Consider the following 13,946-nt stretch of genomic DNA (forward strand, 5'->3'; position numbering starts at 1 on the left):
TTTGTGTTTTAACAGCTCATCATGAGATTGTGACTGCTAGGTGTTGTTATCATGACAACATATATGCTAGCATCTCTTTTAGTGCCATGTTGTTTGTTAGTTGATGAGTCAGATGGACGTAATGTATCGATCATATGTATCGTCTTCCCCTATATAATTTATAACAAAGAGCATCACAAGCAATGCTGAGGACTGCCATATAATTTATGAGAAAATAAGGATGCTTTCTAAAAAGTGAAAAAAATAAATTATAAATAATTTTCAGTCACCGAATTCTGTCATCTCAGATATCAACGGAAGCAATTATGGAACCAAATCCAATCGGGTCGAGTTCGAACTCGAACCAAAACCAAAGGGTTAGACAGGAACAACCTGCTATCGGTAATCACACCTGCGGTGAGATCAACTTTTAGGGTTAGCATTCGTCTCCGATATAAAAGCAGAGCCTCCCTCAGTCGGTAGCGCCTCTCTCTCTCTTTCTCTCTCTCTCTTTCTCTGACGCCGCCTCGTCTCTTCCAACTCTTTCATCTTCATGGCAGAGCGCGGCGGAGATCGTGGTGGCTTTGGGCGTGGGTTTGGCCGCGGTCGAGGTGACCGTGGCCGTGGCCGTGGCGACCGAGGCCGTGGGCGTCGCGGCGGCCGACGCGAGGAGGAGGAGAAGTGGGTGCCCGTCACCAAGCTCGGTCGCCTCGTCAAGGAGGGAAAGATCACCAGCCTCGAGCAGATCTACCTACACTCCCTCCCCGTGAAGGAACACCAGATCATCGACACCCTCCTCGGTGGCCGCCTTAAGGATGAGGTCATGAAGATCATGCCTGTCCAGAAGCAGACCCGCGCCGGCCAGCGCACCCGCTTCAAGGCCTTCGTCGTCGTCGGCGACACTGATGGCCACGTGGGCCTCGGCGTCAAGTGCGCCAAGGAGGTCGCCACCGCAATCCGCGGCGCCATCATCCTGGCCAAGCTATCGGTTATCCCCGTCAGGAGAGGTTACTGGGGGAACAAGATCGGCAAGCCCCACACCGTGCCCTGCAAGGTCACGGGGAAGTGCGGGTCGGTCACTGTCCGCATGGTGCCCGCACCAAGGGGGGCGGGGATCGTTGCTGCCCGTGTGCCGAAGAAGGTGCTCCAATTTGCTGGGATAGAGGACGTGTTCACCTCGTCCCGTGGCTCCACCAAGACTCTGGGAAACTTTGTCAAGGTCTGTGTTTCTTGTTCACTATTGTGTTGCTTTACTTTGTGCGATGGACTGTGGTTGTGTTGGTTTCTTATAACAATTCCTAGGAATGCATCAACCTCTTTTATGTGTTTGTCCGCGTTCGTGCATGTCAATGCTTCTACGTTTTATTTGCTCTTTTATTAGTGCCTGTGTTTTGTGGCCCATCTTTGTGATGGGCTAATAGGCTTTGTTTACAAACATTATTGCAGCTAATAGGCTTTGCTTAGCTCTTTCCACCATATTTGGCTCCTACCAGCCACACCACCTATTGGAATAACATCTTTTGTTGTAAATGCTTAAATAGCTTGTGGGAGAATGCAATAGTTTTAGAATACAGCTTAACGGCTGAGGATTTGTCCTTTTCTCGGGAGTTCGAAGATGATAGTTCATTTAACATAAGCTCAGAGGTTAGACTAAACAAGTACTATAAGAAAATGTGCAGTTTGGTGAAGGTGCTACAAGGTTAAGATTTTGAGTATTGCTTTAATGAGGCTTATTTATTCTAACATGGTTTGTGGAGTCAGCTGATCACCCTGGTTTGGTCGTGTCAGTCTAGATTGGGGGCCACTGTTTCCTAGCTGTGATCTCTTTGAATTTTGGGGGATTATTAGGATTGCCTGAATTATTGGGTAAAAACCTGGGTTGACTTATTATTTCCATTTTCTGGTGGATCCAAATAGATCTATAGAGTGGCTTAGCTCTCCTCTTTTGAGGTTGCTTCCAGTCGGTTTCTTGGTTAGTCTTTAACCAGTCCTCTTTCTCACCATCATGTTTTTGTTGTCATGTTGATCAGAGATGATCTATTTTTATCTGTCTGAGTTGGTTTTTAGCCCTTTGAATTCTGGCCCCAGCATTTTACGTTTGAGTTCTGTTTCCAAATTCTATGACAAATCTTGTGCTTGATCCACAGCATATGAACCTACAAATATTGTTATAGCTTTGTCTGGGCTGCACCGAGCTTTTTAGAAGGCCTAATCACTTGAGACGTACATGTTCTGCAGTAGACTGAGTGGTCGTTCTTTTAAAGCTTAGTGTATGCATGGGAGAAAGTTATGTATGTGTGGCACCAAAGTTGTTGAGTCTTTTGATCCAAATTTGCTGGTTGACTCTGCTTGAGAGCAGGCAGAAACAGTCGAACCCATGGTCATGAATGGCCTATTCGAGAAAGATTGGTGTGGAGGAGAGAATGTTATATGTTCCTGATCCAACAAGAGCAGATTGACAGCAATCGAGAAGAGGAAGAATTGGAGAGGAGCGGTGGGCACTAGGAGGCTTAGCCATGATGGTTGGTGGTGAGAGCTTGGAGGAAGATAAGTGGAAAGGGGAGAAGAGAGCAAAAAGCAAGGGAAGACTTGTTATGCTATCCCCCTCTGGCCTAAAAGAAATCACATGTAAAAGAATCTCTTTCTACTTGAACAATAGAGATTTGTTATTGTCATAGATGAAGTTTGATTGCTTCAGTCCTCCTGGCTTTGAAAAGAAGTTTAATATTTGTACCAACATGACCACCTAACATTGTTGATTTGTTGCTGAAACTAAGGAGAGAAGAAAAAAAGAAGAAGAAGAAACTAGAAGGTTTAAAAGGATTGTTATATTTTTTTCTGGTTGAAATGCCAATTCTCATTTTAGTTCACTCAATCTGATTTTGATCCTCTTTTGACATACTGATGTCGTCATATTACTTTCCAAGAAATTATTGGCCCCTTGAAACAATTTATGATTGATTATTTTTTTGTTTTTACCTTTTGGTTATTGGCTTATATGAACCTCCTGAGGTCTGCTATGATTATGATGTTTTGTAAATTCACAAGTGTTTGTGGAATAAATTTACTGGTATATGCCAATATTTTGTGTTTTTACACAATGCGCAAGTTACATAAGCAAGTTGATGCCTTGGTCTGTGCAGGCTACATTTGAGTGTCTCATGAAGACATATGGCTTCCTGACACCGGATTTCTGGATGGAGACTCGTTTCAGCAAATCTCCCTTCCAGGAGTACACAGACTTGCTTGCAAAGCCAACCAAGGCAATAATTCTGGAGAACACCGAGAGGGTTGAATGAAGCTTAGGATGATGATGCATGCCTTCTTTCAGTTTGCTTTGGCTTTATTTTTTGACAAGGTAACGAGTTAATTTACTTAAGTGTATTAATTTACTTCTCTTTTGCTTGGTGTGACAATTTTATGTTACTTTTAGTATTTATTTATTTCACATTCCGAGCTATTATTATATTTTGGAAGTATGATAGACCTAATCTATCATTGATTGTAGAGTTGGGTTACCACCCTTGATCTTGATAGCCCAACCGTAAACAAAACTCTTAGTTAGAGTTACGAATCAAGTATTTTAACAGTTTCTTGCAATGTTTCTTCTGGCCGTTAGATTGAGAAAATTATATCGAAGTAGATAAATTTCTTGTCGCCTCCAAAAGGGCAGACTATCTTACTCTTGTGCACGTATAATGCAAGTTGAGCGCTAAAGATTGTTCTTGTCCTATTTTCTTTCGACCGCAAGGAGCGAGAGTAATCAATCAGTCCAATATCCTCATGTCCTATTTTATTTTCTTGTAGATAGAATTCTCTCTCTCTCTCTCTCTCTCTCTCTCTCTCTTCCACCCATGCTAGTGAACATTTTCTCGTAGGATTTATTTCAGAAGAAACCACCTTTCGGTAACAATCATCGACACCAAATAAGCACCTGAAATTAAGATAGGGTTGTAGCATGATGCAATGTTGACCAATCTGATATGATGCACCATTACGATGGAGAAACGACAACACTTTACCCAACAAAACAAAAACCGAAAGAAAGAAGGGAGCAGCCCCCATCACACTTCATCTATTATTTTATTTATTTTTATTTTTATTTTAAATAAAAATATATTATTATATTAAATGATGCGATGTCCATAATGGTCGTACATATATTCAAATATGAAATGCATTTACTTATGTAATAATATACACTACATTCAATTAGGATGGCATTGCAAGGAGGCACTTGATACTTGATGATTCGATTAGGATGTATTGCAAGTAGGAGGAACCTAACCTTGTTAGCAGAGAACCGCACCCCACCCCACCGTTCCACAGGAACAACTCCCTGCATCCATCATACCAATGGTCGATTTGATAAAATGCACCATTCATAGAGCCATGATTTCAAACTCCAGTAAGCTCTCTCATCATGTAATAACAAGTACAAGGCTATTTCCACAAACCAGGGAATAGAAATTTTTTTAAAAAAATTTTAAAAAATTTAAAAAACAAAACAAAAGAAAACATCCATACACCGAGGGGCGATCTACCGATACCTACAATAGGCGTTTCATTTATCTCATATATTATGCTTCATCACGCAAACAATTGAATTTTTATATTGATGCAAAGTCCAATCAAGTCTCGGAACAGCAGCAACAACTACTCACAAAACAAAGCAAGTAAAATAAAGAATAATTTAAATGATAATTTAATAGGACATACAAGAGATACATCTTCATACATATGATATATATAAAACTTGTACAGGGATACCACTCTTCAGACATGAGAAGCAAACAGTTCCATATTCTAGCAATTGATACCACATTGCTGTACGTCTGGTCCGGTTACTCTAGTAGTGAAAGGATCAACTCGGACCCATAACAAGGAAAAGATTGAAGCAAGTAGAATGGACCACACCACGACAATTGTAGGCGTACGGTTCTGTCTCCCCATCAGACCCTTGAGGAAGGGGTACAGGTGAACAATCACCCAGAAAGCAAAGAAGAGCTTCCCAAACAGCGGACCCCATGACTGGTATCCACTGTTAATGGCATAGGAGATTCCAGCAACCACACCAACCAGATTTACAATGAGAAGTGTGGTTGGTGGTATCAAAAGAGTAGTCCACTTGAACATGTAGAGCTCGGCAAAGTCACCGTCTTCATCAGACGCTTTGGAAGTAACAGTGAAGTTTGTGTCAATACCAGCAAGAACTTTCAGTAGACCTTGGAAAACTGCAAAGAGATGGGATGAGACGCCACCGATGACCCAAAATTGTTCATTCCTCCACCATTCATCAATCCCAACACCACTCCACCTCATTTCCAGAATGCCAGTAGCGAAAATGGAAAGGAAGAGAGAGATGAACCAGATACTTGCAATGTTGCTAATCTGCAAATTGATTAAAGTTGGTTAGTCCACGACAGAGTGAATTATCATCTGGCTATAATGGTTTCAGCTTTGAAGAATCAGATCAAGTGATAAGTTCTGTGCCTAAAACAAAAATTATTATTCCACCAGATGAAAATCACAGAACATGTTCATAAAATGTACTCTTAACTTCTTAAGTGATAGATCTTGCTCAAACATTATTAGCAGCCTTGAAGATGGCTCAAGGCTTTGTCACCTAAGGCAAGGGAAATCATGCATAAAAAGTCATGGACCTATTGATATCTAAAATCAGCAAAGAACCTAACAAGGTAATGTTCGTACCTGGGGAATAATGAATTTTCCTGTAAGTAAACAGATGGCCGGCAGTGTGCAGTATAACAGGAGGGGAAGTGAAGTGAGCGGGTAAATGGTGGTGTTGATGTATGCAAATCTTTCCAAGAACTTCAATCGTCCTCCATAACCATACCATATTGGGCAGTGACGGCTAAAGAGAATCTCAACAGATCCCAAGGCCCATCGAAGCACTTGGTTCAGACGATCTGAAAGATTGATAGGAGCAGACCCTTTGAATGCTGGACGCTTAGGCATGCAGTAGATTGATTTCCAACCACGGGCATGCATCTTGAATCCGGTGAGAATATCTTCTGTCACAGAACCATAAATCCACCCTATCTGTATCAACAAATAACAGTTTTTATCAAACTTCCAGCATCTTCACACAAGGACATGAAAGTAACTTCTTAGCTCATAAATTTTTCAAGTACTGCAGAAAGCGTATGCCATCTTTAGAGCCTTACAGTAATTTTAGCATTCTTAAGCCACTCTACTAAAAGTTCAGACATAAAGGATATCCTAATGCTTCTATCCAAATATTTTATCCTTTTGCCATCCATTATTGACAATTAAATTTATCTTATGTCAACAATTTCTTCCAGCAAACCTCAGCAACAATTGAATGCAGAAGTGAGCATAAGAAAGCAAGGAAAGCAGAGATGAGTAAGCAGGATAAGCACAGATTTTGATGTTCTAACAAATAAGGGTGCACTATAACACAGAAATGACAGATGAAAATTGGGTGTTTAGTGATGGTGAATCCTAATCAACTAATCTGATTATATCAGAAGTTTGGAATTTTATGTTTGTTGCACAGATCTAATTGTTTGTCTATTTTAAGATCTTGCTATGGACTGTGCTCAGGGTAACTCCAGTACACTATTGGTAGTAGTCTCAGAAAATGGTGCATCTATCTCAAGCTACCTGTTAAGGTGTTAAAAATCAAGGTTCGCCATATCATAGCATACCACTCGATATGAGCGATATGTACCGGTTCGACAGGGGACTAGTACTGACGGTATATTGGTATACTCCCATGTATCATGTGTTAGTACACTTTGATACGTGCCATACTGATAATTGATCGGTACACCGATAAGGCAAACCCTGTTAAGAATTATTTTCAATTCATGGGACATGCAACACCCATTGTTTTTATTAATTCTATTTGTAGTGATACTCCAAAGTGCTGCATATTTGATGTTGCCAAGTCCTAGTTATCCTGGTAATGCCTAGTGAAATTGTTCATTTGAATCACCGGAAACGATATTGAAGTTTATTTTTCCAAAACTCTGGTTTTCTAAAGGTTTATTTTAAATTTTAAATAGAGGTGGAGGTTACTTTCAATCCAACTATGGATGCTATATTTGACTAACACATATAAGCTTTGGTATTCAGAAGAAAGTGAGACACAATAATATCTGAAAAGGGAATAAGCATGAATGAGGAAGAGTGGATCATGTGCCCATTTGCATACCTCACTTCCCCACTCTGTCTTGTCCTCATAGCCACAGCTGATGACATGGATGGCTTCTTTCAAAAGAGACTCAGGAGTTGCAGATTGAGGAACACCACCATTTTCCATTAATGTTGAGGCAACAAAGACAGCTGATTGGCCAAACCTTTTCTCCAGGCTCATTTGTGACATGAGCAATGACTTCTCATCATCAAATCCAGCACCTAGTTTTTACCCAAAAAGCAAATTAATAAGTGTAAGCTTTAGCAGATAAAGAATATCTCGAGTATGATGTATTTTGTTACATTAAATTAAGGTTACTACGTACGGTAAGCACCAGAATGATGCAATTCTCTTCAGACTATTAAAAAAAATGCATCAAGTGTCAACAGATAGATGACTTATTTGAAGTATGGGTGCCGAGATCTAATAATACAAATTATATAATAACAAGCCACACGGATCTAATTGTTTGGGAGTGGCTACATGGATAGTTGTCTGCAATTTTGCTATGTTAAGAGATCAGTAGTTGAGCATTGAGATCTCATGTAACAACTCATTTCACTGTCCTTTTTGTTTGGTGCACCCTACTAGTATACATCAATGCGTTCACTAGTGAACATTCATGAATAAAATGTGGAACTGTCAAAAATTTTGTGCAGATATTTAAATTCTTATGAAAAATTAATAATAAAAGTTTTCCATGCATATGATACATATTGGTGTATTCCTGGCATGAATTCTCACAACAAACTTACACTAACCATGATGGTCAGTGCTCCAGTGCGGGACATCTTGTCACTAATGTATGATGGTGTTATTTGAAAAGGGACAAGAAGGAAACTATAAAAATTATATATAAGAATTGTTTGTCAATATGCTGCTATTTAGCATGGAAAAACCTAAAGATGGCTTTCCTTTTTTCTTCTTATAAGCGAATGTCATGATTCTGAGTTTAAACTGAAAGGCTAAAATGCAATTGCTAAAAACAAGCACTTCAAGATCTGAAATTTTCAGATATTGAATGATGCTACAATTAAGTTCCACATTTTTTGTTAAAACAGCAAAATAAAGCAAATTACCTTCAACGCCCTCTTCTATATCTTCTAAATTAAATATTGGGACAGTGTTATCCACATGCTTGCTTGACTTTTTCTTTTCTGAACTTTTCTTGCTTGATTTAGAGTTCTTTTTATGTGAGCCACCGGACCAGAGAGAGAAGAAGCCCTTCTTTTTTTGCTTGTTCTTGATTGGAGGTTCATAACCATACAGTGCAGTTCGGTTGAAAACACATCCTGTACCCACATAAACGGGACCTTGGATACCATCTAGGCCTCTTAAGTTGATCTATAGTGAAAAGCATAGAAAACAGGAATCGGTCAGAACATGCAGAAGATGATTCTAATGCCATTATTTTCTGTATGTATGTTCGCATGATTGTTTCTTTAGACATCTTCGGTTAGAAGAATAGGCTATGGAGCTAACAATAGAAACCATATATACAATGTAATCCATCAAGCAACATGTTAGGTGGCATTTTGTACAGCTAGGCCATAATGATGTATGTCATCATTGTGTTATGTCAAATTTTTGGTTGGATTTACAAAAAAACCATTGATTCAAAAGACTAAATTGCCTAGTCGATGCCAAGGCTTATCCACAATCATCCAACCTAGGGCTGTAAAAAATTATAAAAGCTCGGAAATATATCTGCACTTACATCGAAAAACACTGTGTTACGGTTGGCATATCGATCATTCCTATCAATACCATCAAACCTCTGCGGAAACTGCACATAACAAATTTGCCTTCCAAGATTTGGATCCATAAGAAAGCACATTGCCTCCCTCAAAGCCTTGCTGTTGTTTATGTAGTGATCACAATCAAGATTCAACATGAAGGGCCCATTGGTAAGGACTGCTGACACACGTACCTACTCAGGAGCTTATACAGATTAGCAATAAACATTCTTATCTAACTGAACTATGATTTACCGAGTATAAAGACATGCCAAATTCACATATATATGCCAAATCATGCATTGAGGTACTCACAAGAGCATTCATAGCACCAGCCTTCTTGTGATGTTGGAAACCTGGACGTTTCTCACGAGATACATAAACTAATCGTGGCAGTTCATTACCCTCAGTATCAAGCCCTCCACTATGACCCAAGAAAACCTGATAAATTAAATGACAGAAGATGATTCTGAGAAAACAATATTCTTTTAACGGAACATGTTGCACTAGCAATCACCATTTTCAGTAAATGTTAAGAAATAACAATGAACATGTCATGAAGTATATAAGATTGATAAGCATACTTGATGAGAAAATGTGCTTCAACATGCCAAAAGCATTAATAAGCATTCTTTAGATGTTTCTTCATAACAGAAATCCACCAACCTGGATCATTCCAGGATGATCTCTGGTGTTATTCCCAGGCCACGGTGTGCCATCTTGCATGATCCATCCCTCATCTGGAACTTTCTGTGCCTTTGCAACAAGGCCATTAATGCAAATTTTAAATTCTTCATATTCTCTCTGGAATGAAAATATTGATGTTTAGAGAACACACAAAAGGATACCAGTGTAGTCAATTTTAAAATTAGGAAAAACTAGACACCTTCATTGCCCTGCGATCTTTCACAAATGTAGGTTGAACCTTATCCTTGAGGTAATCAATCTTCTGTGAGAAGTACCATTCAGGAGCTCGGGGCTCGATACTGTATTTTTTGCAGAAAGGAACCCATTTTCTAGCAAACTCTGATGTTTCAGATAGTGCTTCAAATGTCAGCATAGCAGCACCATCGTCAGAGACATAGCAAGAAACCTTGTCGACAGGGTAATCAACAGCAAGAATTGATAACACGGTGTTGGCTGTGACAAGAGGAGGCTCTTTCAAAGGATCAACAGTACTAACGAAAATGTCAACAGCAGCCAGCTCAGATGGTTCACCTTCTCTATCGTATCTGTTGTTTTAAGTGGAACATAGTCAATAATTGATCTGGCTACTTAAGACTACAGTAGTTAACTAAGGACAAGAACACTTGACAGGAAAATTCGGAAACCATGAAGAATTACCTTATTGCCAGTCTGTCAAGATAAGTTTCACGATTCACAGGAAACCATTTGGGAAACTGATCCAAAATCCATGATATAGCAAACCATATCTCACATATTACAGACAACAACCATAAGGCATACGCATTGTGAACAGGATTGGTGATACGATAGTGGAGAAAAATACATAGGATCACAAGTCGTAATACAATGACCATCCTGTATGGGTTTATCCTGGAAGATGAAATAGGTACTTTCCTAGAAAGAGGCTGACGGGCTTCATCATTCCTGCATCAGAAAAACAATGTTACTTTTCATTTAAATAAGACACGGTCAGGTATATTTTCGGAGGCCTAAGAAAGATATGAACATTGTTAAATGGTTATACATTTAAATAGGCCAGACCACAGTTTGGCTTGAACTGGAACCGAATTGGTCCAAAACCGGAACCGAATTGGACAGGCGGTTCGTTGGTTCCAAACCGAACCAGAACCAACACCCAACAGTTTGGTTCCGGTTCCTAGGTTTGGAAAACTAGAACCGTCGATTTTGAAACTAGCAATTCTGATTCCAGTTTGAACCGTCAATTCCGTAATTTTAAGTTATTTTTTATTATTTAGAAATAAATTTATGAATTTCTTTTATGTTTTAAATTTTTAATTAAAAATAATAAAACATTGGTGATTCAAACTGGAACTAAAACCATCGGTTCCATTCTGATTTCAAAATCAGAACTTGCCAATTCAGTTTCGATTCCTGGTGTTGGGGAACCGGAACCGCCAGTTCTGAAACCATGGTAAGGGCTACATTTAAACCATGGCAAGCAAAAGAGTCTCTAGCACTTTTATTAATGACCAAACTTAAAAGTATATTCTCAACCTTTGCATAATTGAAAAGAAATAAATAGTTTAACTTGATAAAAAAAAAAACCAAGGGCTGTTTCTTTACTAAAAGCCATTTGGACTCATTTCCAACTTCTGATGCTACAAGTGGTTGATTTAAAAAAATATAAAAAAATGTCAGAAAAGGGAGACACAGTGAGCTAGACATAAAAAAGATGCCCTTTTAAGATTATTAAAATTGAACTAGATATAGAAAAACAAAGAAGACAGAAGATCAATGTCTCACCTTGAATCTGGTTATAATCATACTCACGAGAGTATTAAGGTCAAAATATTCGTACAAGTCTAAAATGAATGATGTTGAAACCAACTGAGATCATAGTTTCTAGGAAACCAAGGCAATAGCATATTCTTCTCTGCTGAAAAGCAGTTCTGCAAGAGGTTAAAGCTAGAAGTGTGTTTTGATTGTGAATTTGAGATAACTAAATTACTAAAGAATTCCACTATTTTGCATGGAGCATGCAGATAACCTGGATGAAGGTTTCTTGGAATACAACTAACTTAAACAAGCTAATTACTCCGTAATGTCATTTGGGGAGACAGGAAAATTAATCAGTGAAGTGACTGGAGATTGTAGTACTTAGGATGAATCTATATGCCTTGACACAGACATTGATGCTAACACATCAGTTCTAATGAATTATCCATTAATCAATAAGAAAAAGGAACTGCAATTGATATTTTCATAGTATATAAATTGCACTTAGAAAGCAACACAGATCCTCATTCCATTATATTTCTGATCTGGAGACCATTTCTGCTGCTTCGTATCAAGAAATCAAGCAAAAAAATTGAAAAGGCATCAATTTGCTACCAAACAATTCAACACCAACATTCAAAACGAGGAAGATGAAACTCATATGCAGCACAAGGGAAAAAAACTTAACAGAGGGAAGAACTCACAGTAAAGCATCATCCATATTATAATCAGTTGTTGCATCAATATCACCACCTCCCCTTCCTTCAGAAGGGGCATGACTAGTACCATTAGTCATTGGTGCTACATTTTTCTCCTGCTTCATCTTCCATCCATCAACTCTCTCTTTCCAGGCAACATTGCCAAATTCTCTGGATGTGTTAGCTGATCGACAAAGAAAAGACAACAATTTAAACACCTGAATCAGCAACAGCAAGGTATAAACAAATATTGACCTCAAAATAACAACAATAAAACCAAGGATAAGTCACATACGTGACCGGAAAGGCAGTGGATGCACACGCTTTCCACCTCCTCCTGGGGACATCATATGATCAGGCGATGTCATAGGCAGTTCCCCTGAGAGCTGCAACAAGTTGATAAAAAGAATTTCACCCCGTGGAACAGAAACACTGATGTTCATGAGAGAATTAAAATAAAATCACATACCCCCTGGCTATGAGTGAGTAAGGGGATGTGATTCCGAGGAATCTCCCCTCTGTCATATTTTGGAGGACCAATGTCTTCCCCTTGTTCGTGGCTCATGTGCCAACCCAGCATGCGCTCAGTAATCTTTGGTTTCTGATCCTGATTACCAGTTGGATAATTGAAGTCACTCACGTCATCAGCATCTCCATCATCCCCTTCCTCTCCACGAACAGGTGGGCTTCCTGCACATCATAATAACACAAAAGAACCAACTAAGATCCTGAATCGGCTCTTCTGTCTAAAAGCTTGAAAGACCATCTCAGGTCCGAAGCTAAAACCTCTGTGTCTCTTGTACTTGGTCTTGCACTGGGGACAAGACTGGTTCCCATCCTTCCTCTCGTACTCATAGCACGGCCTGCAGACGGGAAACCCACAAACGTCACAGGCGACAAACATATCACCGTCCACCGTCGTGCCGACACCATCGCCACAGATCTGGCACACCTGACCGCCGGAGTGCTTCCCAGGTTTCTACGTCCGGTCAAAATTAACCACATTTAACACGGTCTCAACCATGGTTTGCAAGGAAGAAGATGATTTGAATCTCAAGATGGAAACTTTTTCCAGCAATAAGCTACGTTTCAGCTAAAAGCAATGAATGAAAACTACTTTTCAGGTGCACAAACATACCCCTTTCTCTCCGTCGACTTCCATGGCAAGTTTCTCAGCCAACAGAGCTAATTTCGATCACATCCGGAGAACAAATAGCTCAAATCTTAGCAGATCTCAGGCTTAACGCACCATATGGAATCAGATATGACAACTTGCCCCTGCTAAAACCACATGCAATCAAGACGAACATTAAAGCATTGGATCTACTGAATCATTACCGCGCACCATCCATAAATGAACAGATCTACATCTAGAACGAGTCATTGGCATCAAAAACTCGAATTTCTTCATGAACAACAAAGAAGGACCTCACCTCTGACAATGGATTGCTCCCGAGAGCCACCAAAAGGGTCTCCTCTCCCGCTGCCGACACGAAAGACCAGGGGAGTGAGGGGTAGAATCTCAATCTCAATATGCAATTAACGGGAAGAGGCAGCGGGGGAAACGATAGCGACGCTCGAACAACGGGATCCGATTGCCATATGCTTAATAGGAGACGGACGCCTCTTTCACTCCACCAGCTTCTCATGGACTGAGGCGGAGAAGACAGCAGACGAGGATCTCAAGACGCATTGGTATCCTCCCCAAACACGATGGAAGCCGATGTCCAAGTTTGCGCAGAATCCACCGTTGATAGAAGGATGGACGGCATCGATGCCGGAGTTGAATGTTTACATAGAAAGACCTCTCGGAGATTATCCCACAACAGACTGGTGCAAGCTTCGAGCAACACCTCCTCAACCCGTTCAAACGCACACCAAAGGATACCCTAATCTTCATACCAGGGACCCACTAATAGGGCCCCT

At 39.9% G+C, this 13,946-nt stretch overlaps 2 protein-coding genes across 3 annotated transcripts; one reads left to right on the forward strand and one right to left on the reverse strand.

Moving 5' to 3' along the window:
- The first annotated feature begins 463 nt into the window (after positions 1 to 463).
- On the forward strand, positions 464 to 3,447 carry LOC135623267 (small ribosomal subunit protein uS5y/uS5u/uS5v-like). The gene is made up of 2 exons (XM_065126037.1): positions 464 to 1,198; positions 3,123 to 3,447. The coding sequence occupies exons 1-2, from the start codon at positions 533 to 535 to the stop codon at positions 3,276 to 3,278; spliced, it is 822 nt and encodes a 273-aa protein (XP_064982109.1). The 5' UTR covers positions 464 to 532; the 3' UTR covers positions 3,279 to 3,447.
- A 1,209-nt stretch (positions 3,448 to 4,656) lies between these two features.
- On the reverse strand, positions 4,657 to 13,684 carry LOC135623268 (probable cellulose synthase A catalytic subunit 8 [UDP-forming]). 2 transcript variants are annotated; one of them, XM_065126038.1, is made up of 15 exons: positions 13,454 to 13,684; positions 13,159 to 13,298; positions 12,807 to 12,999; positions 12,490 to 12,710; positions 12,316 to 12,406; positions 12,027 to 12,204; positions 10,243 to 10,509; positions 9,785 to 10,130; positions 9,565 to 9,702; positions 9,214 to 9,339; positions 8,880 to 9,092; positions 8,242 to 8,506; positions 7,181 to 7,383; positions 5,692 to 6,042; positions 4,657 to 5,370 (listed from the first exon to the last, which is right to left on the reverse strand). In XM_065126038.1, the coding sequence occupies exons 2-15, from the start codon at positions 13,180 to 13,182 to the stop codon at positions 4,786 to 4,788; spliced, it is 3,201 nt and encodes a 1,066-aa protein (XP_064982110.1). In that variant the 5' UTR covers positions 13,183 to 13,298; positions 13,454 to 13,684; the 3' UTR covers positions 4,657 to 4,785. The 2 variants fall into 2 exon arrangements, with proteins under 2 accessions (XP_064982110.1, XP_064982111.1); XM_065126039.1 differs by having other exon boundaries at positions 13,159 to 13,301.
- Between the last annotated feature and the right edge of the window lie 262 nt (positions 13,685 to 13,946).

This window comes from Musa acuminata, chromosome BXJ2-9 (assembly GCF_036884655.1).
Source record: "Musa acuminata AAA Group cultivar baxijiao chromosome BXJ2-9, Cavendish_Baxijiao_AAA, whole genome shotgun sequence".
In the NCBI taxonomy this organism is placed as follows: domain Eukaryota; kingdom Viridiplantae; phylum Streptophyta; class Magnoliopsida; order Zingiberales; family Musaceae; genus Musa; species Musa acuminata.